General features: G+C 34.2%; 3 protein-coding genes and 1 pseudogene across 8 annotated transcripts; 1 reads left to right on the forward strand and 3 right to left on the reverse strand.

Moving 5' to 3' along the window:
* Nucleotides 1–98: 98 nt before the first annotated feature.
* Nucleotides 99–3,464, reverse strand: LOC121266847 (protein DEHYDRATION-INDUCED 19-like). The gene is made up of 5 exons (XM_041170687.1): nt 2,905–3,464; nt 2,668–2,807; nt 1,450–1,527; nt 1,028–1,311; nt 99–470 (listed from the first exon to the last, which is right to left on the reverse strand). The coding sequence occupies exons 1-5, from the start codon at nt 2,987–2,989 to the stop codon at nt 362–364; spliced, it is 696 nt and encodes a 231-aa protein (XP_041026621.1). The 5' UTR covers nt 2,990–3,464; the 3' UTR covers nt 99–361.
* A 1,618-nt stretch (nt 3,465–5,082) lies between these two features.
* LOC121266848 lies at nt 5,083–7,034 on the forward strand (annotated as a pseudogene).
* Nucleotides 7,035–7,278: 244 nt separating this feature from the next.
* LOC121266849 (protein NUCLEAR FUSION DEFECTIVE 6, mitochondrial-like) lies at nt 7,279–11,386 on the reverse strand. 6 transcript variants are annotated; one of them, XR_005940926.1, is made up of 4 exons: nt 11,047–11,323; nt 10,825–10,940; nt 8,803–8,874; nt 7,279–7,566 (listed from the first exon to the last, which is right to left on the reverse strand). XR_005940926.1 is itself a non-coding variant. In XM_041170691.1 (3 exons), exons 1-3 carry the CDS (start codon nt 11,223–11,225, stop codon nt 7,559–7,561), a joined length of 303 nt encoding a protein of 100 aa, XP_041026625.1. In that variant the 5' UTR covers nt 11,226–11,367; the 3' UTR covers nt 7,279–7,558. The 6 variants fall into 6 exon arrangements, 4 of the variants coding, with proteins under 4 accessions (XP_041026625.1, XP_041026623.1, XP_041026624.1 ...); XR_005940927.1 differs by lacking the exon at nt 7,279–7,566 and adding an exon at nt 9,467–9,573 and having other exon boundaries at nt 8,625–8,874; XM_041170691.1 differs by lacking the exon at nt 8,803–8,874 and having other exon boundaries at nt 11,047–11,367.
* Nucleotides 11,387–12,105: 719 nt separating this feature from the next.
* Nucleotides 12,106–15,636, reverse strand: LOC121266851. Its single transcript, XM_041170693.1, has 4 exons — nt 15,508–15,636; nt 15,229–15,432; nt 13,479–13,634; nt 12,106–12,557 (listed from the first exon to the last, which is right to left on the reverse strand). Exons 2-4 carry the CDS (start codon nt 15,238–15,240, stop codon nt 12,303–12,305), a joined length of 423 nt encoding a protein of 140 aa, XP_041026627.1. The 5' UTR covers nt 15,241–15,432; nt 15,508–15,636; the 3' UTR covers nt 12,106–12,302.
* Between the last annotated feature and the right edge of the window lie 8,802 nt (nt 15,637–24,438).

Here is a 24,438-nt window from a genome sequence, read left to right on the forward strand (position 1 = left end):
GTCGTGGATGAAAGAAATCAAATGAGCTGGATCATAGATTCCCTCCTGAGTTCATCCGCATTAAAAAAAGGTTTCTACAAGGCAACACCATAACCATATCATGAATTAAAGTTCTTCATAAACTGAGATCTTCTTGAAATATTTCTTCATGAGGTACATCACTAGGAAGTGGGGAGAGAGAGAGAGAGAGAGAGAGAGAGAGAGAGAGAGAGATGTATTAACAAGAATGGGATACAATCACCAGACATAACAATGCTGCTTCAAACAATGTAAACTACTAGCATCGCATCCAAAGGCACCCCTCTTATCAAGACTTCTTAATAACTCAATCAGTTATTTATGACGCAACATACCGCTTCTATTAGTCATTCAACAGAGTCGAGAAAAGAAGATCTTGCATAAAACCAGCTCTCCCAGCAGCTTGTCTCATCCTTTTTTCCCGTTCTTCGTAACTCAAAGAAGGATCAAAACTGCAAGGGGAGAGAGAAGTTAACAGTTGGATCCAGAGAAGGGTTTTTACAGGGGTTTAGGTGTGCATAGAGCATAAATAATTGGACCATAACAGTTGCGCATGCAGTGAGTGCTTCCTCACCATCAAAGACTGAAACTTGGTTACTTCCTAATTTATCTAATGGTCTGTGCTCCTTGGTGAATACAAAAGTGATGGACCGCCTTGTCTAAGAGATCAAAATATATACTGCATTCTCATAGAGAAACTTGTCCAACATATGACGGTCCAAATATCTCGATCCAAACCCCTAATCCACATGGACAATGTTTCCCACCACAATTTTCAAATCTTATATAAAAGAGAATAAAGAACTCAGTTTTTTTTTTAGAACATAAAGTGAGAATCTTGGAAACAAGGGAGAAAAAGTGATAACATATAGGAGGGTAATACATCTCAAAAGAAATTTTACTTAATGCATCTTAAGTAAAAAATGAAATGAGTAAACAAGGGGTTGATAATTCAATGGAAATCACAGGTTTCCAAAGATTCTAACAGAAAATAAATCTAAACCAGTACCTTGATTTCCATATATGTGCTGGTGCAGCATGTTTGGCAGAAGTGTCCTCAGCACCGTTTACCACAGATTTTGATATTTCTTCTGTTTCAGATGCAGGAAAATTCAAAATAAATGATGATAAGAATGGATCAGCAGCTGCAGCAGACACATTAGAATTGTTTGACCGATGTCCACCACCCCCTAGAAGTGCCTGCAGATGAGCCTCACGAAGATCCCGGCCCAGTAGTGATAGTGCCTGACTGTTAGGAATTGCTACTCTACGTAACCTGCGACGTCTCTGCAAGTAATCCTCAGTTAAGGGAAACTTATATAACAATTCAGTTTTGTCGTCGATAAATAGCCAAGAATATAAACAAGCATATTGTCTTCAACGTCGTATAAAGATAAAACATCAGTGATGAAATTTCAGTCTAAAGGATATCTTGAACAAGTGCCCATGATGCAGTGTGATATGACTTAACACATCCCGAGCAACTTTAACAGAGCAAATAGGACAAACCTGCAAGGAAAGAGGCAGAATGAGGCTCTACTCATGAACTGCCAATCAAAACTAGAAACTAAACAACTCAAATTTCAATATCACCCACCCTCAATTCTTAGGAATATGAATATCGACAATAAATAACTAGATAAAACAAGATTTTCATTTTGTTCATTTCCCTTCCTCCATTCTCCCCCTCCCCTTAATTTCCATTGATTCATTTTGAATGTGTAACTATATCAAAGAAACCAACATAATTCTTCGTCAATTTGGTACAAGGAAAAATAAGTTCCATCACAATGAGGGCATCAAGCACAAATATGAATCATATGATCCAAGATTTGAATTCATCAGCACTATGTCTTTGGACTTAATTAAATGGCATCCTCTAGTGATAAAACATCTTCCTAGATAGATGAACCATCTAGCAATTACAGCCTCATTTTAAATGTTCCTAGTGCAGTAACTGCAGGAAGCTCCTGAAGTTAAAAAAAAAAAATTATAATAACAACTTTATAAGTAACAAATTCTCACAAATCACTAGTATATCAATTGCAACCTTGAGCTCTTTTTTCCCTGCACAAACCTCACCATACCAGCTCCTGAAAGCCTCTTACATTTTTCTAGCAGCCAACCAATTCGACCAATAGTTTCCATATTATTGGTTTTTTCTTTTTCGGGTTCCTCTTTGCAGCAACTAAAATCTAAGTTTTCAAGACAGCAATCTATAAGCTTCTTCAGCAATATATAGTGGGGAAGGATTATGACATCAGAACGACAAGTTGGCAATACAAATATAGCTCAAAAACAGGGAACGATATAATTTGAGGAAGACTGCCAATATTTATATGATTGGAGCACCGTATCTGTTTTATTCCACACGCACAAACATATGTATGTTTTACAAATATATAAGAGGAAGTATTATTTTGGTCCCTGCGTAGTCTTTACCTACACTCGATGAAACAAGATATATCAACCAATTGCTCCGAAAAAGGCATACACAACTTTTTTACCAACGGAGATTGTAACCCTCCAACATGAATCTAATGAGGAAACCAACCGTCTACTCTCGTGGATCGAATAACATAACAGGCATCCTAGAGGAAATTTGAAAAAATAAAATAAAATCGGAGGTGCATCTAAAGAAACACGTACGGTGACTTTGGACTCGTACGAGTGCTCATCTTCGAGATGCGAACACAGCGACACGATGTCGAAGTCCTCGTAGCAATACGGGCATGTAAAATCAGGTCGGACATCGTCCTCTAGCTCAAAATCATCGATGTTCAACCGATCTAATCCAAACACAAAGCATATTTAATTAGACTGAGAAATAAATAAAAAAAAAAAAAAAAACCGAGGGAAGGGGGGGGGGGGGGAGGGATAAGATACCTAAGTGGGAACTCTGATGGTTGTGCTGATGCGTGTATTGGCGCTTGGCGGCGGTGAGACGCGAGGTCCAGAAGTCAGAATCCATTGAAAATATGGAATCAAAGATGAAGCTCACTTTTTTATCTATTAATTGACCTTTATTTAGTACCTCCAAAGAGGAAAAAAGAAATAAAAAACTGGCCTCCGATCTAGACCCTCTTGGGTGCTTTTGTACTGAAAAATCAGGACTTTTTGGCTAGATATTTGTTCAAGTTGATCGTAGGAAGCTTCAGAAAATTGGAAACGGAGAGGGTGTAGTCTTTTTATTGAAAGCTCGATGAATATTTTTCCAATGAGCTACGAATTTGACTTTTTCTTAGAGCCCTGTATTAATGGGAGGAAGCTTCATAAATGACGATTAGTTTAAGGCGAGAGAGAGAGAGAGAGAGAGAGAGAGAGAGAGATGGGAGGTGGGTGTTTGTGGTGAAGATCGGAGGTGACGTAAACGCTGTGGGAGGAAACGTAGGGTTGCTGTTCGTATTTATTGCCCTTTTTACTTCCTTTCAACGCACATTGCAATGACACTGTTTTGGTCGAGTCACAAGTGGCCAGCAGGCCACTATATATATATATATATAGATATATATATATATATATATATATTTTTTTTTTTTTGTTCGTACTATATATTCTAGAAAAATTCTACTTTTATTTTCATTATATAACTTTCAAAAATATTCAATCCAAAACACTATTAAAAATTATTTTAAAAATTATCCAGTTTGAATTTATAAATACTTTCAATTCATTTCATCTTATTATTATAATTTTTTTAAATTTTCATACAAAAAATAATAAACAATTCAACTTTTTCAAATTTTATAATAATAATAATATTAAAAAATAATATTATAACAATATTTTATTTAGCTCATCCAAAATCATCTTATCTCATCTCATTATCTAAACGAGCCCTAAAGACTCTAAAAAATTAAAAAAATTATATTCATCATCTTCACACACCGCACACCGCATATCACACTTCTTATTATTTTTTTCTTTTATTAAATATATAGTATATGAATGATGAGTAGAATAATTTAATAAATTTAAAAAGAATAAAACCATTTTTTTTTAAATGTGATGTGTGGAGATCAAGGACGGACCTATGTTGGTGGTTGGGGCGGCGATATTTTAAAAAATATGCTTTAGTATATGGTTTTTTTAAAGATATCTTAATGTAAAGATAATTTACCCCCCAAAATATTTTTAAAAATCTTATTTAGTACTTAGTTGTCTACATTTCTTTTAGTTTTTTAATAATTTTTTCATAATTATATCTATTTTTTGTCAAAATTTCACATTCTCAGTTTTTTTTTTTTTTACATCTCATAAGAGGCAATAAAATATCTTGATATTTTTTTATAAGCTATTTGGTTAATTTACAACCTCATTTTTTCTATTTATTTACATTTTTCCTTTTAAGTCTTCCACTATCTAGCTTGTTTGGATTAGTTTTGTTAGTAAGTACATATATACTACCATCAAGTTAACAATTAAGAATGAATGCAACGAATCTCACATAACTATTTCTATCTATATTATAGAGACTTTACAATATTCACTCTTAGATTCAATAAAAAAATATATCTTTATTTATTTAATTTTTATCATTTGCTTCAAAAAATCTTATATGACTATTTGTATCTTAATTTTTATTTTTTAATTGAGTCTGATGAAGCTCAAGTGAAATGTTTAGATGGGTGGTTTTAATAATTTAATTTATCCCTAGATAACAACCTTATATGGTTAATGTTAAATGTCGGTGACATACTTTGTTACCTTAAATATTAGTTACTATTTACCCCTACATATGACACACTTTGCTAATCATCCCCCCACGAACTAAATCCTAGTTCCACCCTAATGGAGATGATGAGTATCAAAACTAAAAAATTTGAGGGCTCTAGAAAGTAAAAAACGACGTCGATCTTGCCTTCTTAAGGCTTCGTTTAGAATTATAACTTATTTCAATTCATATCAACTCATTATTATAACTTTTTCAAATTCTAATACAAAATATAATAAACAATTCAATTTTTTTAGTTTCTAAAATAATAATAATATTAAAAAATAATATTTTATCATCTCAACTCAACTCAACTCAACTCACTCCAATATCCAAACGCAACCTAAATCTTAACGAAACGACGACGGGCGTGAAAACAAAGAACACGAATCAAAGTACAAACCGAGGACTGTTGGGCTACGGCTCGTTTTCCTTTCTACAGAGTACAGAAGCTTTCAGATTCTGTCAATGGCGACTACTCAACAGCAATAACAAGAACAAGGAAGCGTGAGCAAACCGGAGAAGAGAAAGCCGGTTTTCTTGAAAGTGGATCATCTCAAACCAGGAACGACTGGTCATACACAGTCTTGCAGAAGGGCCGCGCTGCCTCTCAGAACCTCCGCCGTACCCGCATTTCCTAGTGCCTTATCGGAGACGACACCGCCGCCATCATCACCGCTTGCAACGATCAAGGTCACTAACCGTAACCTCTTTCTATCTATTTATGGATATTCAATTAGGTGTATGGAAATGATTGGTTATTGTATGATGTGCTTGTTAATTTGCTCTTAGGACACATAGTTTTGCGTTTTTTTCGTTTGGGGGGGGGGGGGGGGGGGGGGGGGGGGTGAGTCTACAAACAGATCCTCAGTTATCCTCTTTTGTTTCTCTGGTGTATCCGTCCAAGCCGAACCTGTGTCATGAGTAATCGAAGAAAGGCGCACTGGTTTGAGATCTTCGAATGCTATGTTTGAGCTCTCTAGGATGAAGCCTGAGATATTTTTCTTTTCTTTTTAATGATTGGCACCCTGTGTCCGATAACAGAGTAACAACTAATCTCGGAATTGCACAAACTCTCGGCAATATTTTTCATTTCTTTCCTTGTAACGTCTTTATGATCTGGAATTTTGTTTCTCGTCGAGATTTTTTTCCACAATTTTCTTTCCCATACTCTTACGTTTCACACTCTTAGTTATCTGGAAAGTAATTCCTGATTGATTAACCTTAGATAATGCTATTTGTTACTCCACAATCCACACTAGCGTAGGAGGTACATCTAGAACTACATGCTGGAGATTATATCAGTTCTTCTAGCTCTTATCGTTTTCAAAGTTGATTTGTCTTAATTTGATAATGATTCTTGCAGTTAGTACTCTTCAAGATCCCTATTGTGTGATTCCGGATTATCAGCTTCCTGTGAGCAAGAGCGTGTGTGACAGCTTTAGAATATCCTGGGATTTGTAGGGGTGTCTTGGAGTCCATGTAGATCATGTATATGTATATTCATTTGATTGAAATCCTTAAGCAAAATCTTCTCCAACCCCCACCCCATTGAAAAATGGAAAGGAAAAATGGCAAACCACAATGAATTGATTCAGCCATCTCTTTACTTGTTTGTGACAATGATGGTTGCATCTTTCTTGCAGTTAACTTGATGAAGCCGGGCACCACTGTAATTCTTCATAACGCAAAGATTGACATGTTTAAGGGATCTATGAGTCTACTAGCTGTTGACAAATGGGCATTGAAGTTACTGAACCTGCTAAATTCAAAGTTAAAGAGGACAACAATCTCTCCCTGGTTGAATATGAGTTGGTGAATGTAAGAAATTGAAGTGGGATTGTTGTGAAATTAGTAGCATGATACTTTTTTGAGTGTTTTCTGTAGTTTAGAAGTCCAATGATTTTTACCCATAGTCCTGCGGCATGGGGGTTGCATTTTCTTCATGACAATAGACTGATAGAGTGTGTTGCTGTGTTTGCGAGCAGTCAAAGTTTGTAAACAAATCATTGCCTTTGCTTAACTTGGAATGTTGAGCTGGTTAACTGAGAAATTAGGTAACAGTCATAATGGTAGGAGTAGATGTTTTGTTTTGTTTTTCTTTCGACTTACTCAGGACTTGGTGGTAAGTCATTAAGGCTTAAGCAATGTAACAGGGCACCTAACGCAGCAGACTGCCCGGTACTAGATTGGTTGCTTGATTATTAATACTTCTATATTTTACTCTGTGATGAACTTTTGGTAGACACGAAACTGTGCATGTAACCGAAGAGTGAAATAAGGCAACTTCCTAGTTTGTCTAGCTTTCTTTCCTCACATATCCTCCAAAATGAATCACTCCATTGTCCCAATTGATACTTGCGATGAAGCTGACGCAGTTTTTTGTGATACATTAAATTGTAAATATTTTTTTATTGTAAAGAAGATCTAACATATCACATCAAACCGCCTCAATTTGTGACTTATAATTTTGCTTTGCTAGAATTTAGAGACCATTGCTTACATAAGGGAAGCTACCAGCGCCAGGCATGAACGAGGTGCTGTATAAAAAGTCAACTCTTCCTTTTATGAGACGGGCGGCATGGCATGCTAATAGACATTACTGGATTACAACGATAAGCAGTAAAATGATAGCGAAAAAAAGTTCATCAAGCCTGTATGTTAAGTGTTTGAATATATAAGAACAATTTAATCTCATTATGATGAGCAACATTTTAACCTTGTGTTTTTCAAATCCGGCCAACGAGAATAATGTCCCAATCAAGTCTTGCAAAGTCCATCGAAACTCGAGGAAATTATGATCAATGTTCGGCACCCCAACAACAATCACCCATCTACAACAAAAGAACAAGAAAAATACTAATCAAAGGTAGAGCAAAATGCTTAGTTACTTTACCTTCAATTCACAACCAAGAATGAAAAAGGTTGATTAACTTGATAACAACAGCATATTTCTTTTTAGAGTATGGAATATGGATACAATATCCGGAGAGAAACTTCCGGCAAACTAAACAAAAACAGAGGGAACATGGCAAATCTCTAGACTGAAAGTCACAATTGACAACCATTACACCCTAAAAAAGCAACAACCCAAGCCAACGATAATAAATTATGTAGGGGCTGCAGAAACTGGCGATGGGCGATGGCATGGCCAGAAAGACTAAACTTCACTATCTAGGCCGAGAATAGTAGATAAGGATAAGGCAAAGGTGGGAGCAAAATCACATCATCCTTAAAGCAAACTTCATTAGGTAGCAGATTCTGCCTATAATTTCTATCTTGGAGACTTGATAGCAAAAGTGATCAATTTATGGAAACAACAGTAGGGGAGGGGCAGTTGTCTAAAATACTGATTTGAACATTCACAATGTCTATCTCACCACCTAAAGACACTCTCTCATGTGGCTTCTCCTCACCCTTTCCCTCCTTTACATGTCAGCACAAAGATCGTCTTTGCATGTGTCCACAAGTTGCAGCAAACATTCACAACTTTCTTAAACTTTCTTATTTTTCAACTCGCCAATAACAATCTTAACTTTTTTTGCTTTCCAAGAATTCTGTGTTCTTTTGGCACTACCATACATATCAAGAACCTTAACTGTAAATATCAAATTTGCATATACAGGTGGCCTATGACCTGACTCTATTATGACTCTTTAAGAAATTTTGGTAGACACTAGGCTGGTTAACTAAAGTAAACCCAACACCAATGCCAATAAAATTTCCAGTAAAGCTACAAGATCATTATCATTAGCAGAAAAAACATTTTCTTTGGATCCATGGAAGTATTAGGAACCCATTAATTGAAATGGAAAGCAGAAGGCAAGAAGCATATCGAATTGCAATCATAAAGATGAAGGAACTACTTGACGAGGGAGCATTACTATTATCATTGTCATACCCAAACAGATCCAACTTCTTTATATTGGAACATCATTTTGTAAGCACACATTTATGAATTCAGTTACTTCCTACTGGAGTTATTAAAATTTTCCTTCAACACCTTGGCTGGCTTAGTAAACAGGCAAGAAGCATCTAGAATCCCTACTAAAAATGCTTTATTTCACCACCTTGCCTTAGAGTGCATGTACATAAAACTTTGCTCGAACCCTCTGACGTTCATCATACATCATCATTGCAATCTGAGTGAACACCACAAATCAGTACCATCCTCATGATCCTATCAACATTAATATCAATGAAAACATGGTTCAGCCTAAATTAAATATGAGGAAACACCTTTCTCTTTCCATTCATTGTTTCAAGAGTTTATAGCAACCAAAATAATCCAATTAACTTACTACCAAATAACTGAAAATTACATGCATAACAGATACACAAGCAACACTACAAAAATGAACAAGCAAATTTGATGCATAACAGCAGCCATTTCTGCAAGATAATATGAAACATTGCGGCTTTTTGATCCTTCCCCATCTATTATGGGCTTCTTCTGGGGGAGAAAAAAAAAAAGATAAATGCTTGGTCTAGTTGTCAAAATGATGAGGAAATGCTGAACATAATTTTGTTCCAAGAATCTTTTTTCATTGATAAGGAAGTCAATTTTATAAGAGCACAGAGGGCGCAACAACCTAAGTACACATGGAGCAAATGAGATTTTTGTTTCAAGAATCTAGTTGGAACTCTGTAAACTTTATTACTTTCTCTAACTTCATAACATTAGCATTCAAATTCTCATCTCTCTACATGAATTTCAAATGAGACTCCACTCACAAAATCTACCGAAGATAACATTCACCAATACTTTCAAAGTACAGAACAAAAACAAATCCAAGGAAATCCATATTTGATGCTTGATCTTCATCTAGTCTTCTCTTGCCCTACAAAAGGAAAGAGAGTAGGCATTCTTTCATTGAGAGAGAGAGAGAGAGAGAGAGAGAGAGAGAGAGAGAGAGATGGGATTACCAAAAAAATTTGAATATAATAAATAAAATAACAACCCAAAACTGGGAAACTAATAAGGCAGAAAATTTACTTGATTTCAAACCCAAAATCTCCATCCAAAGTATGTAAGATGCATCAAACTTACCAGGGGAAAAATACACATTACATATGGCCATCCTGGTAAGTGCCAATGGATTGACATCTCAGTGCCACAAAGTTCCCATTATCTATACATCTTATGTTAAAATGATATTCAAATGACATATATACACCTAGTTGATGCCATTGTCCTGATATACTACGGTGACAATTCACATGAACAGTGTTATTTCTATGCCAAACAATATCATCATTGATTGTTTTGCAACTAATCTGTCAAGGCTAGAAAAAAACCAATCCATATCAAGACCGCATATTCCAAGTATGGAGACTATCAAGTATTAGTTGCTGACAATAACAAAAACTATTGATTTTTAGGCCTTGGTATTGATACCCAGCTATCACTCAACTGATAATGGGGGCAGCAGAGGCTTCATTATTAACCAGAAGGTTCTCATACGAATAGCCCATAAATGTTAAAAAGCATCTTCCTAATAAATCTGTTAAGACTTCCTAATGTTATCGATTTTCAAGTTACAAGACGGCAAAGTAACAAGCTTGGAGAAAAGTATGAATTGATAAAGGCCACTGGGCTCCCAAATTCGCTGGTGTGACTACTGACAAACAGTGATGCTTAAATAAACCAAAAAGAACTTAACCCTTTCAATGGTTAGATCTGAATTCGTTCTCAAAAGCCAATATTTTTGTTCCTAGTGAAATCTCGATTCCCCTCATAGATTAATTAATCAAGTGATTCAGGTCAAACCATGCAAAAATTCTCATATATGATTCTTTAGCAATACACAAATCTACAACCATGAATTTGGAAATTGATATCCCAGAGGTCCCAGAACACCGACACTGCAAACGAGATTGTAACTTGAAAAACTCATACGACGGCATATCTTATATAAATAAAAAAGCAATAACCACACCACCAGCACGACAAGCAGTAGACAAATCATAGTTCAACAAAGCAGGTTCAGTGCCACACGATACTCAATCAAATAAAACGCCATAGAGAATTTAAAGTCCAAATTCAATGGAAATGAGTAAAATATAGTGCAGAAAAATGAATGGGAAATTACCTTCAGGGGTCCAACCGTAGCGAGAGACGGAGAGCATGGAGTTGAGCAATGCGGAAGCAGTGGCGGTGTGATACGGAAGCAGCGTTTCTACACAGAAGCTCATCTCCACAGGCGATCTTTTGCAACAAAACACATGGTTATTAGCTCAGACATCTACATCCATATATATGACAAAAAAATTTCACACATTGCACAGAAAGGGTTTATGTATTTAGCGTGTACCTGAAAATGCGATGTGCGAGAGGGTTTTGTTTGGGGATGCGAAATGGTGAGCACGTGGGTCTGGCTCTAGCTCTGGCTCTGGCTCCAGCGCCAGCGGTGAGCCTCGCTGCTGCGGCGGTTCGGGACGAGGAGGAGCGAAGGACGGACCTGACGGCTGTGGCGGCGGCGGCTGATGACATGGCTTTGGGTTGAACAGGGACAATGAGGGGCTTCGTTTTGTTTTAAGGGTTTTGCGTTTTCGTCTTGGGGGGTTTTAGAACTTTAGGAAGTCCCACGAGATTTGCCTTATACGCCAGTGAATGCGTATTTCTGCGAGATCCTCGGTTTACCAAAGGATATTGCAAAATTCTTTATAATAAAATTAAATTTATAATCTCATAAACCACATCTTAACAGATTATCATTTTATTAAAAAAAAAAAAAATTGTCAAAGGCATGTGACTTAATTGACATAATCACATAATCTCTAACATCTAAAATGGAGGTCTGAAGTTCGAAACACTCCTCTCCCAAATATAAAAATTATATATATATTTATAGGTTATTTTGAAATCTTTATCATATTAAAATATAAGTCCTTATAAATTTATGCTTAAAGTTATTTATCAAATCATCATTTGTATATTATTAATTTTTTTATTGTTTAGATTTAAAATTTAAGATGTGAAGTTATTCTATTATCAATCTGATGTGTAGATTATAAAATACATTATCTACATTATTTAATTATTAATATTTAATTTGTAAGATTTAAATTTAAAAATCGATATTTTAAATCAAATAATATCGTGAAACTACTTTATTAATGTGCTCTACGGATTTAAAGAATATAATTTTTACATTATGAATTATTTAGGAGAAAGAAATTTTTGTCTTTTATAATATTAGAACTAATTCCATTCAAATTCTCAACTATACTTTTTGAAGTACAAGCTTAAAAAGATCTTGTAGTTTGACCTGATTTCCGTCCTTCAAGGACCCCAAGGATCAAGAGTCGACTTGCTTCAAAAGGGTCGAGGAGGTCCGGCGGAATTGGAAGACCTTCCAACCAACGTCGAATTGAGTTCAACTTGCAACCCAAAGACGAAACAATTATTATGAACTCAATCATTATGAACTTTGTCAAATTACACTGAAATCTCATTTTTTACATACAAATCAATAACAGCATCGTTCCATGTCGTGGAAGTTTGTTCCCCTTTCATGTCAGAAACAAACAAACATGTGATTGGCTACCTTGCCAGTGCCGGCCAGCATTACTTTCTTGCCTTGCTCTTACTTCGGCTCATCTTTACAAGTGCACCAAGTAGCAGCGGTATGCAAATTCCCTGTGACATATCCACTCTTTGTCCTCTAGAGACCTCAGATTGTGCATCCCTTTTACATATCTTTTCCTGCTCTTCGAAACCTCCGATTGGGTTTTGGAAATAGAAGCCTCCTTTTTCACCTGTTCTAAGTCCAATGAGCCGCCCCAGCGTCACGCTATGGTCTTGAAAGAAGGATGCTGTGGACTGTTTGATCTCGCAGCAGAAGCATAATCATTAGTGGGAAAGTTGGACAGGCTTGCATCCAAGGCCTAAGGGTATCTCAGGAATCGACATCGTTCATACATTTTGCATAATCACTTCTTATCAGAGATGTTTTAATTGCTTTCGCCACATATAGAGGCAACTCCAGCTCTGGCAATGAGAAGAAAATGCAAGGTTCTCTCCATGAATTAATCAAAGATAATTTTGAATCATCAGTTGCTGCAACTGTCTGTCTGTCTCTTCTAGTGATCGGTTTGGTTGAAGATTCATTTATAAATTTCAGCAGAAAACTTACTTTAGTTTGAAGCAGACTTTAGAAAATTCTTTCATCAAATGGTTATTTGGACTTGTGTATTGATGCAACATGGCATGTTTGCAAAGCAGAATCTCCAAATAGTAGATCTCACAACTCTTCTATAAGCCTAAACATCAAGTCTAGAAATATAGGAGTTGAAGCAAAATCTCTGAGTGTTTCTTGTTGAAAAATCGATGGACAATAACTTGGGAGGTCAAACTGCCAATTTAAAAGTAAAAATTTCACTTGAATGAGAGTTGAGGGAATTTTCTGCCAAACACTTGACACAAGATTGGCTCAAAAATTTAATTGAACCAACCAAGTTAGCTCAAGTGAGGTTCAAGCTAACCTTCTGCTTTAAGCTCATAGAGCTCATATTGCAAATTTGCTCAAGTTAGACTCGAGCAAAGCTCGAGATTGTCTGTGGATAAAGCAAAGCTCAATAATTGAAAGAAGGACAATCTGGTATACATCATGTTATTCATGTCTCAACCAAGCATTTTACAAAAAACGCAAATGCATGCACAAACATATGTTTTTTTTTTTTTTGGGGGGGGGGAGGTGGGGAGGAGCAAGAAAAGGATAAGGTCAGAGGTCAGTTTAGTTACCTCAGTATCAAGGTTGGAGGATGACAATGAAGAGAAACTGGCCGATTGCATGTGTGAAGAGTGGGGCTCAACTCCAGCAGCCGGTAAGCTCTCCACTACTCTAAGTCTATTCACTGTCCCAAGGCCGAGCGGCCATCCATTGGGTATCTCATGCTCCTAAAAAGAGTGGTGATCAGTTAGTTTCAGAACAATCTTGAAAAAAGTTTTGGTAAGAAAAGAAACTCGGCAGTTCAGATAATGGCCAAAGGCATTGCATCTCTAACTTTAGGGAATAGTTGTCAAATAGGAAGTCTGCTCTTTGATACAGCTTTGTTCACAAATAAGAAGTCCCTTCCTTCCTTTCAAGAGCAAAAACCAAAGCACTTTGGGTTATTGCAATCAAGAGTTCCTGCATATATCACCCCAAAAAAGAGAGCCCTCCTCCTTTTTCAAGGAACGGAAAGATTGCAACAAGACTCTGTATATTGAACGAGGGGCATGTCTATTGCAAGAGAATAACAAAGGCAAGACAGAGGTTTTGGATTTGTAACAAGATGACTGCTAGTCAGTGGTTGGTGCTGAAATCAAACCCTCACATTGCTACTCGCATCATGCCATTGGATTTTCAAAAAAAGTCCCAGCAAAAATAGTTCAACTTCTTCTGTAAACGGAATTTAGCCAAAAGCAAAAAATATCTTCTAATAACCCGAGAACACTATGAGACCAATCAATCCCATTAAAGGATGATTAGTTTGCATAATGTGGAAAGAATCATTATTTTGCAGTGCTCGGCCAACAAAGAGAAAGCAAATCAGTTAATTATATATATATATATATATATATATATATATATATATATATATAAAAGCGATAGAGAGAGAGAGTAAAGAAAAGCGAACTGATCAGAGGGTTAAAGTACCGATATGATTGCTTTTTGGTGGTCAATACCATACCTTTTGAGAGGGTCCATTCTGTTGTATTTGATAAAAAGTTCTATAATTTTCCACTCTTTGCAATATGTATATGGTTGTTCTCCGATCATTGTACTATCTCTGTCTCTATAAAATATAAAAAAGAAAAGAAGAAGAAATCTGCATATAGATTCTATGAAAGTGATAATTCTCTCTTAAGTATATATACATGCTGGTTTGAGATTTGGGCTGCAGGCATGCTAGCAATTCCCGCCACTACAATTTCCTCTGCATATATTTCATCTAAAGGCAAATGCATCATAACCCTCAACCTTTTTCTTGGTATTTTACAAAAAGAGATATTGGGGTTGCTTTGTTTTATTTATCAACGGAAAGGATGATTGAGCAATTTGATTCACTCGATCACTTTCTGAGCAGACTAAACCCCCAAGAACATTAAGAATTCAGTACTATCTGCATATATCAGTTGTACTTCCATTATGATGAGGTTAGAAAGAACACTTATCGGCAACCAAAGGAGAAACTATAAGAAACCTCCCCTGATAAAAAGACAACAGAGCTGCCTTTCACTCAAAAGACAATCCAACAGTGTTCGACAAAATTAAGTAAAACTAGAAAAACGAGAGGAAAAAAGCTTCTGCTTCCGATCCAGTTAATCCAATCCAAACAATGAAAATCAAATGTGTAGAGTAAGACCCAGAAGAGAAAAGGTAACAAACCCAGAAGGAACAGATCTTTCATTCGCCAAAAAAAAAATATGTGAAAACAGACAAAGAATTCAAGAAAACCACCAAATTTAGCTTTTCTTAGCATAAAAGAGTACCAACAATGAACATTACCTCTACGATCATGGCGTTAACGGCTTCCAGAAGAAAGAAGTGGGTAAAATTGATGATCAAGGAGAACCCACAAAGTGCAAGAACATGTTCTGGAAAATCATATTGAAGAAATTAGGAGTCTTTCATGTTCTTCCTTAACCAGGGCACGGTTTTTTGAGCTTGGGTCCCACCCAGACGTTTAGCCTTAAATGTCGTCGAGAAATTCTGAAAACGATTTTAATTAGCAACTGATAACTACTAGTGTTCAGACAAACCACAACATTTTAACCTTTAATTTACCGCCATATTTCAAATCATATTAGGGGCACCAGATTGATAGCTCTCAAATGAATGATCTTTATTGAACAAGCTCTCAGGATTAGATTTTGAGCATTCAGAACAGTCTAAAGCCTAATAGGTGGGATCAGATAGATCAATAAGAGTGGGAATATTTATTAGAAAACATGAAGGGTGATGTGACTTTTCAGCTGTCCCTCGTACATCTTTTTAACTCATCAGTGGCAGGTGAGGTTTAATTAAACTTTCTTTCTAAAGGTTTGATTAAACTGTGACATGGGTACAGATTCTTGTTGCTCCCGAAATAATTTAAGCGTGTAATGTGTCAAATTGTATGGTCACTGATATTGACTTTGAAACGTACAATGTTTTCTTCAAGGGAGTGTATCTGATTGATTTATGAGTAACATGTATCTAAACAAGATATATGAAATATAAGAACATGGGTACCTGATTTCTGAGCACCTCATGCTCATGTGTGCCACATCATTCACCTCCGCCATCATTAATCGTTCAATCTAGAAGAGCCGTCAAAAGATTGATACGTAAATCTCATGTACTGTCGTGACTTTACCAAATTGAAAAATTAAATATGAGAAAATTATGGTTAGAAAAAGAGATCTATATCAACAACAACAAAATAACATGCTACGATGGTCTCTCCTTTTGGTTGCAGTCTCAAATAACAGTTCTATAATCAACCAGTTGGAGTATGTATAAACAATTTTTCTGGCATTAATTTTCTTAGACTCGGCCAAAGAACAAGGATTCAGATCCAATTTTATATGGTTTGTTCGAGGAGAATTAGAAAGCATTTTGTCTCCTTCACACTCTCTAATCATTCTGTCATTGTAATTGAAACCGATCGAGGCTGACTAATTAGAGTCACTACAAAATAGTGGCCAACTAACTATCTCACCTCACATTAACAAGATAGGAAATGCGTGGAGAGGGTGAGGAGCTGACGTGGATTACACCTCATTCATTGAGCAGGAGATGGAGACTGTTGTAGAGAAAGGGTGGAACTGAGTCGTCACAGGCTTCACAGCAATCATTGCTTTCTACTAACTTTAGTTGAGAGAGCTTTCTCCCCAAATAAAGAGAGACAGTACGCATAGCCATAAACACAAAGCAAGATTGGTTGGACAAGTGAAACGTGCCTTTCACCACGTGGCAATTAATTATGTTGAACACAGAAAAGTATGGTTTTGGTCGTTACCTATCCTCCTAGTCCTCACCTATGGATGCCGACACCGCCCCCTTCTTCAATCCCTACCGACACGGCACCTCCAATTCATCATCCTCCTTTTTTTTGAACATGATCTTTTAATATAAATTAAATAGTTAAAAAAATATTTATTATGTTTAACCAGCCATTTTAAGGAGGCTCTTCAAGTAGTGTCCAGCTCTCAAGTATTCGTTTACATAATAAATCTAATATGTGAGAAACTCTTAATTTTTTTTACAGTAAATACATCAACGGACTGTTAAGGATATTATCTGAGAAAAAGAAATCGAAAAACCACATTGCATTAATAGCGCTGCTATCTGGGCTACACGCTACATTAATAATTTTGTTGCAGAGTTACACCGCATTAAATAATTCTAACATAGGGAATAGTACGACGGCGTAGACTTCATGGGGGCAATCAAAATCTATCCCCCATACTTATAGTATAAATAGCATATCTCAAGTAAGAGAATACATCTCTCTGATCTCTAGACTGCTTTGCTTATTTATAAACTTTCAATAACACTTATTAACTTTGATATTGGAGACTCCTTGGCCCCGAGGCCGCTCTCTCCAAGTTACCTTCTCCCTTATCCTTTGTAGGGCCCGTTTCGAAAGAATTGAGTTGTCAGAACTTGATCTAAAGATTGTACGAAACATGATGTTAACAACGACGATAATTAAAAATTCTTAATACCAATTTATATATGAAATTTATGGTCTAATTTGAACAATAAGATAGGTCCATTAGATTACATTTAAATGCTCTCTGGACTCCATGCTCTTCAGCACTAGGCCGGCCACATTCGTTGTCTCGCTCTATCTTTCACAGCCAATAACAAAGATTTTTCAAATTGTTTATTTATTTAGATCATTGGCATTGAATTAGTCAAATATCTTTTCATTTTCAAATTTAATAAATATCATCTATATTTACTCCACAATAAATTAGTTAAATTATTTTCATCTAAATTATAAGTTACAGTAAATCTATTCTTCTTTTCAAATATGAAAAGAACTATAGCAAGTCTAAAAGTATTTTTTAAAATTATTATATTATAGATATAAGATTTTTATTCATATGAGATTTGATCATCTATATACATACGAGATTATTATATTATAAAATGTTAGATTATGAAAATGAAAATGAATATGATTGTTGGAGGTTATTGAAGATTATAAAAATAAAATATAAATTAATTAAAAAATAATATTTTATTATTATAGAGAGTGTGATGACTAATCTAATATAGATTTTAAGTTTTGAATGATTAGTTAAAAGTGAAAAAGTTACGTATTAGTTAAAATTTGAAGAATAGAATGACCAATCCAAAAGAATTACATAACAATAAATTTGAAGAATAAGAGGTGTGTGTTTCTTTATGGGAAAATATTTTAGATACAAAAAAATTACATGACAGTAAATTTATAAATTAATGTGACTTGATGTAGTATATTATATTTTAAAATTATTTTTATTATAAAGTAGATCTAACTAATTCCATAAAATCATATTAATTTATGAGTTTATATTTTATATGATCTTTTTGTATATGTAATTGTTGTCTTCTCTACGTGGAGTGGATGCAAATTCATTGGGCTTTGAACCATCACAATGCATGGCCAGGCTATTTTTGGTGTTGCTCGGCCCCACTGAATCTGGGCAATCTATACCAATTATGATGCAGACGTTGTTACGGGCCTTTATCGTTATTTCAAATCCATTGAACTGTTTGAAGACCCGTGGAGCTCAACCTTGAGACCATTCAAGCAAAAAACTGGCGGAAAAAGCAAAATGAAGGAAGATCTGGAATTTAGTCTGCTCCTTGTGAATGTACAACATTTTAGGTTAGAGATTCTTCTCTTGCATGCTGAGTTGCTTGTTTATGTAAAAAAATTGCAACTTGGGTGCGCCCTTGCTAGTAAAGGGGCTCTTCAATCATGGGTCAAGGCTCAAGCTCCATTGGCTTGGACTCCAATTAATGTTCAAGTTTAAGGAGTGACTCCTTATTCTAGAAAATGACATAACGCTATATTCGATTGTTGAATTAAACTCAATTCATTTCAAACTAATTATTGATAGGGCCTTAAGTTTCTAGAGGAGACAAACCTCGCTGCAGAGCCCATGCATTTATGATCATAACCTTTCTTCAATCACCCCCCTAAAAAAAAAACCTTGTTTAGGTGGTAATGGGAGTCCACTTCTGGAGAGTTTTAGCTTAATTTGTTGAGCACTGATCAATGGTTAAAGGTAGCCACCACCCAACTGTTTGGCATGCTGCATTTCATTATCAATAATGCTTTATTAATTTGAATCCAATAAATCATCAATCAAATTTATTTTCCATGCACGTGCTGCTATTGTTAGCAATGGGTAGGCATACATTGCAAGTAAATCTGGCTTCAATGTCCTGTACACTCCCGACGATACCGGGTGCCAATAAAAAAAAAAAAAATTTAAATGTGCAGATTGATAGACTAAGATTCTCTATAGTTTTTTTATTTAAATATTTTTTATAATTTGAAGTGAGATAAACACAATTTGTTAACCTCACAATATTAAATTTAACTAATAGACAATATATTCCCTAATATTATTTACAGTAGAATCCACATACCTTCTCTCGATCTCTATTTGAATTGTGGAACTATTTCGCTACCAAATTAATATTAAATATTCATTTAGATCAACCAACTTGAATATTAGGCAACTTGAATTTTGTGGGTGTAGGTTTTCGTTTATTTTCATAACTTTTTTCAACTCATTTAATTATTATAATTTTTTTAAATTTTTATATAAAATAAAATAAATAATTTAATTTTTTTAAATCTAAAAACAAAAATATTAATTAAAAAATATATTTTAATAATATTTTATTTAATTTTTATTTTTTAATTTTAATTCTAATTCATTTCCTCTCATAATAATAAAAACAAACGAGATGGCAGAAAAAAAAAAACAAAAAAAAAAAAAATATTGATCTAGACATGATGATGAATGAAAAGTGATTTTAGGTGATGTGGGGATCAGAAGTAGGTGTGGGTGTGATTATGAGATGGGTACTTTTCCTTCTATTTGCCATAGTTCCCCCGGCAAAACCTTCAAAAGTAGCACTTCAGCAATTATATCCCATTACTGTATCCTGCTACCCCTAGTGACATGTGGACCCAGTCTCATGTCCACCCACACACGTATATTTAATACAATCGTGCTAACGTGAGGTACCTCTACTAGGAGATGGTACGTGCTAGGATTTAATTACAATAAAGTTATCAGTATTATTTATTAAAATTTGATGGCAATTGATTCGTTAGAGCTTTTACAATAGTTTTTTTTATTTTATTTTTTAAAATATATTATCAAACTTTATTTTTTTTATTTTATATATTAACTTTTATATTATATCATATACCAACTGATTTAATTTATATTTTTTTTCATATCATTTAAATAATATTTTTTTTAATTTTTAAATATTTCATTTCTACCAATAAATTTATAATATCTATATATTTTTTATATTTGTAATATATTATTATATATAATGTAATATAATTCAGTCCTATATAAACCAAATAAAAATTAAAAAAAAAATCAAAGTATGAAAAAATTAGATAAATAATATTTCCAAGATATTTTTTACAAAAAATTAAAATATAAGTGTTTTAAATGATGAATAAAAAAAAATTGTATTGAAATGTAAAAGTAAATAAAAATGATGGAGTAAATAAAATATAAAAAATTAAAAAATTGCTTGAAAGATGAACAATATCGCTACATGCAGCGGGTTAATATAATAATTTATATTTTATATGTTCTTTTATATAATCAGATGGAATTTATTTTATAGATAATTTTTCAAATAATTTATATTTTTTTATATCATACATAAGTTATGCATCGAAAATACTCTTATATTTATTTTATAATAAAAATAATTTTATAATTTAATATATCACGTTAAATCACGTGTTTTCTATATTACAATAGATGGTGCGACGGGGGCTGAGAATTACCGACAAAGTGCTGTAATTCAAAGATGGAAAGAGGGCGCTGCACGGACCACAATGAGAAATATTGTGGCTATGAAAATTGACGGGATCAGCACTCAGCGATATAACAAAACCAAGAATTAAGATAAATGGCATCCATCAATACCGAGAAATTGTAATCCAGAAACACTTGGAAGACAATCCAAGTCGGCACAATGCCATGATGGGTCATTTTCAACATTTATGGTAACATTGTCGATATATATATATATATATATATAGAGGTATAAGTTTTAAATTTACAAATTTTTTATAATATTATAGATCTCATAAAAAAATTATATTTATTTTATGATGAAATCTAATTTTTTATAAAAGATTTACGAGATATTTGATGTTTGTATGTATCATTATTTATTTATTAATCAATGCCTATAGTTCCTACTCCCTACCTAATCCTAGTGCCAGTAGGTTACCGACCATTAACCAGGCCATTGAATTAGCTGGTGGCCGGAAAGGGGAGGCCGGTGAGTAGCTAAGGAGAGTAGGAGAAAATGGGTGGACGATCGATGCATGGAGTATTTTAGATTGGGTTCTATGGGTACGTAGGGTGTCAACAAGTGGGAATAGGGTTTTAAATGGGTGTAAGCTGTAAATGATATCATGCAAAGGAATCAATATCACTTGATCAAACTTTAAACTAGGCGACATAGAGATAAATATACACACACGTAAAGGTTTCGCGATATTTGGATAAGGATTTAAATTGAATTTATCTATTATAAAGTATAGTGTATTTTTATCATTTTACTTATCAATTATTTTTTTTATGAAGTGATTGAGATATTTCATGTTTTTGTAGTAAGATGAGAATTTTTAGTTTTAGATGAAAGTTTAAAATATTATTTTTTAATATTATTATTATTATTTTAAGATTTAAAAATTTTTAATTATTTATTATATTGTATAAAAATTTAAAAAAATTGTAATGATAAGATAAAAATTTTATATCTCATTCTACTTACCAAACCTATCCGAGGTCCTATAATATTATTATTTACGTAAATTCTTCTTATAAGAACTAATAATATAGATAGACTCATTTATTTGTCTATTTTCCTTGCGCTAGCTAGCTCTGAGTTCTATACATAATTGAAACAAACACTTCAAAAATCTTTGACTCCATATATGATGTCGGTCTATACTATGAGCTTTTTCGACCTCACGTCTTTGATTCGTGTAGTCTTTTTTTTTTTGGGTCATTTAATAGAGCAAACGGATGAAGCTACCTCAAATGGGCCAGCGACATAATAAATACGTTGTCTTCTTATGTCATTGAGGCGTCCTTTGTGATGTATCATTTATCACAACAGTGCATGCAAAAAGAAATAGATATATAGAGCTGTGATCTCAAATCTCAACCCGTCCCCCCTTTCTTAATATAATTCTAATTAAATTACGCAAGATTTTTGTAAAATTATGGATCCTGTCAAGAAAAAAGTAATTTTTCTACATTTTTTTATAATATGATTGACTTTTTTATAAAATATTTATGCAAATTTTTAAATTTAAGATTTGTATATATCATTTTTTAATTTTTAAACATACCTAAAAATGTACGTAATTAAGAAACTAATATTTTGAAAAATAAAATAATTTAGGACTACTTTCCTCCTCTATCCTTTTTAATGCAGCAGATGATACTGTTTCCTTTTTTATACTCTTTCGGTTTCCTTATCTTATCTTTATCTTTATCTCGTTATTTGCCATTTACGTCATCTTTGATTATTACGTGACTAACGGGATGACTGACAGCAGTGCGCCATGACATGCAATATGCTAATTAATTAAGGATAATTAATCTGGATTAAGGAAATCCCATATATAATTGCATGTGCTGTAGTTAAGTTAATTATCATGAATGCATTCTCCACTTACTACTGTATATTCATTTAAAATCTAAACTCATCTTAACTCATTATTATAATTTTTTTAAATTTCAATACAAAATATAATAAAAAATTTAATTTTTTCAAATTTTAAAATAATAATAATATTAAAAAATAATATTTTAACAATATTTTATCATTTCAACTCAACTCAATATCCAAACGCAGCTTAATTGGTCTCATCTCTAGGGGTGAAAACCGACGTCATCAGTATAGTTTTTGGGCAAAATCGACGCTGACTGACATCTGGAAAAATGGGGAAGGCGCCGACCGTAACCAGTCGATGGGAAGGAGGACACCGATCGAGACGGTTCTCTGATGATTCTAGGTCGGCATCGGTTCTCGGCAATTCTATTGAGAGAATAATGAGACAGACTGAGAGAGAGAGATGCATAGGAGAGAGAGAGAGAGTTACATAGGAGAGAGAGAGTTGCAGGAAAAAATTCAGGAATAAGAGAATTCGGAAAGAAAAAGAAGACTATTATCGAAACGACGCTGTTCCACTTAAGTTAAAGTGGAACGGCGTCATTTCAGACTTATTATTTTTTTTACATCCTTAATAAAACGACGCCGTTCGGTTTAATGCCAAACGGCGTCGTTTCCAGCATCTGTTATAATACCTATTAACTAAAACGAAGCCGTTCCACTTAAACTTAAGTGGAACGACATCGTTTCGATAAGAGTATATTAAAAATAAAAAGATTTTATTATATTGGTTGGTTCAGCGATCCGGTCCAGCTTCAAATCGAGACCGAACTATTGAAGGTCGGTTTCTTGAAATTTCCACCGCACGCCGACCGGTTCTCCATCGGTTTCGGCCAGTTCCTGACGTGGCCGATCGGTTCACTTCGATAGCGGCCGGAGCCATCGGTTTCTGTACAGCCCTACTCTTCTCCCATGCACGGTGCATGCATTATCAATCTCCATGCATGGATGCCTCGTGACCACAATGGTAATTGGCTTCATCAGCTGGCACGCTTGGATTCCTGTCCCTTTGATAGGTAATACTTGAGTTAATTTGCATTGTAGGGCCCCCACAAAGTATTAAGAAACTAGCAACCCTCGTAATTTCGCTCACATTTCGGCCTGAACTTGAACTCTTGATATATATGTGTGTGTGTTTGATTAATGGTGCATGATTGCGGTGTAAAATAATCAAATATAGTTTATAGTTTTAGGATTTATAGCTTATAATTACTGAACTAATAAGTTATACTATTAAAAAAATTATTTACTATTTGTAATCATGTTTAAAACACTTTCATGTTATCTTTGTTTGAAAACAAATGAAAAAATTACTTTTTGAGTGAATAACGATTATTTAAATTTTTAAAAATTATGACTACATGTTTGAAAATTTGAAAGTTGTAATTATCTGAAAATTGTATGGATATTTTCATCAATTGACAATCTTTTTAAAATTTGAATTACGTTCCGCATTATGCAGAGAATCACGTTTTAGGAAAATGATGATTTTCCTCAAATAACTTATTTAAGATTAAAAATGATTTAATACGTAACTCTCAAACAATTAAAATTTTTCATTTAAAAATTTTTAAAACTAGTTAGGCACATTCTTACCGCAACCCCAAAATACCCATAAGCTGTAGGATGGAGAGGAGCGTGCATGAGAGAGGCAACTATTGCAATTAATATACATTTTTATTGATTATGTCTTCATAAACAAAAGCAAAATTATGCTTTCATACCTTTAGCTTTTCAAAGCATGAAGAAGACTATGCAAACTCAGAAACAAGA

This window comes from Juglans microcarpa x Juglans regia, chromosome 5S, assembly GCF_004785595.1.
Source record: "Juglans microcarpa x Juglans regia isolate MS1-56 chromosome 5S, Jm3101_v1.0, whole genome shotgun sequence".
NCBI lineage: Eukaryota > Viridiplantae > Streptophyta > Magnoliopsida > Fagales > Juglandaceae > Juglans > Juglans microcarpa x Juglans regia.

Coding starts and splice junctions, on each gene's coding strand:
- LOC121266847 (XM_041170687.1), bottom strand. CDS start 2,989: ATGGATTCTGACTTCTGGACCTCGCGTCTCACCGCCGCCAAGCGCCAA. Junction 2,808..2,904: donor CCATCAGAGTTCCCACTTAG/GTATCTTATCCC, acceptor TGTTTGGATTAG/ATCGGTTGAACATCGATGAT. Junction 1,312..1,449: donor ATCATGGGCACTTGTTCAAG/ATATCCTTTAGA, acceptor ACTGAGGATTAC/TTGCAGAGACGTCGCAGGTT.
- LOC121266849 (XM_041170689.1), bottom strand. CDS start 11,225: ATGTCATCAGCCGCCGCCGCCACAGCCGTCAGGTCCGTCCTTCGCTCC. Junction 10,941..11,046: donor CTCGCACATCGCATTTTCAG/GTACACGCTAAA, acceptor TTGTTGCAAAAG/ATCGCCTGTGGAGATGAGCT. Junction 8,875..10,824: donor CTACGGTTGGACCCCTGAAG/GTAATTTCCCAT, acceptor GTGTTCACTCAG/ATTGCAATGATGATGTATGA.
- LOC121266851 (XM_041170693.1), bottom strand. Junction 12,558..13,478: donor CCTCCAACCTTGATACTGAG/GTAACTAAACTG, acceptor GAGATCAAACAG/TCCACAGCATCCTTCTTTCA.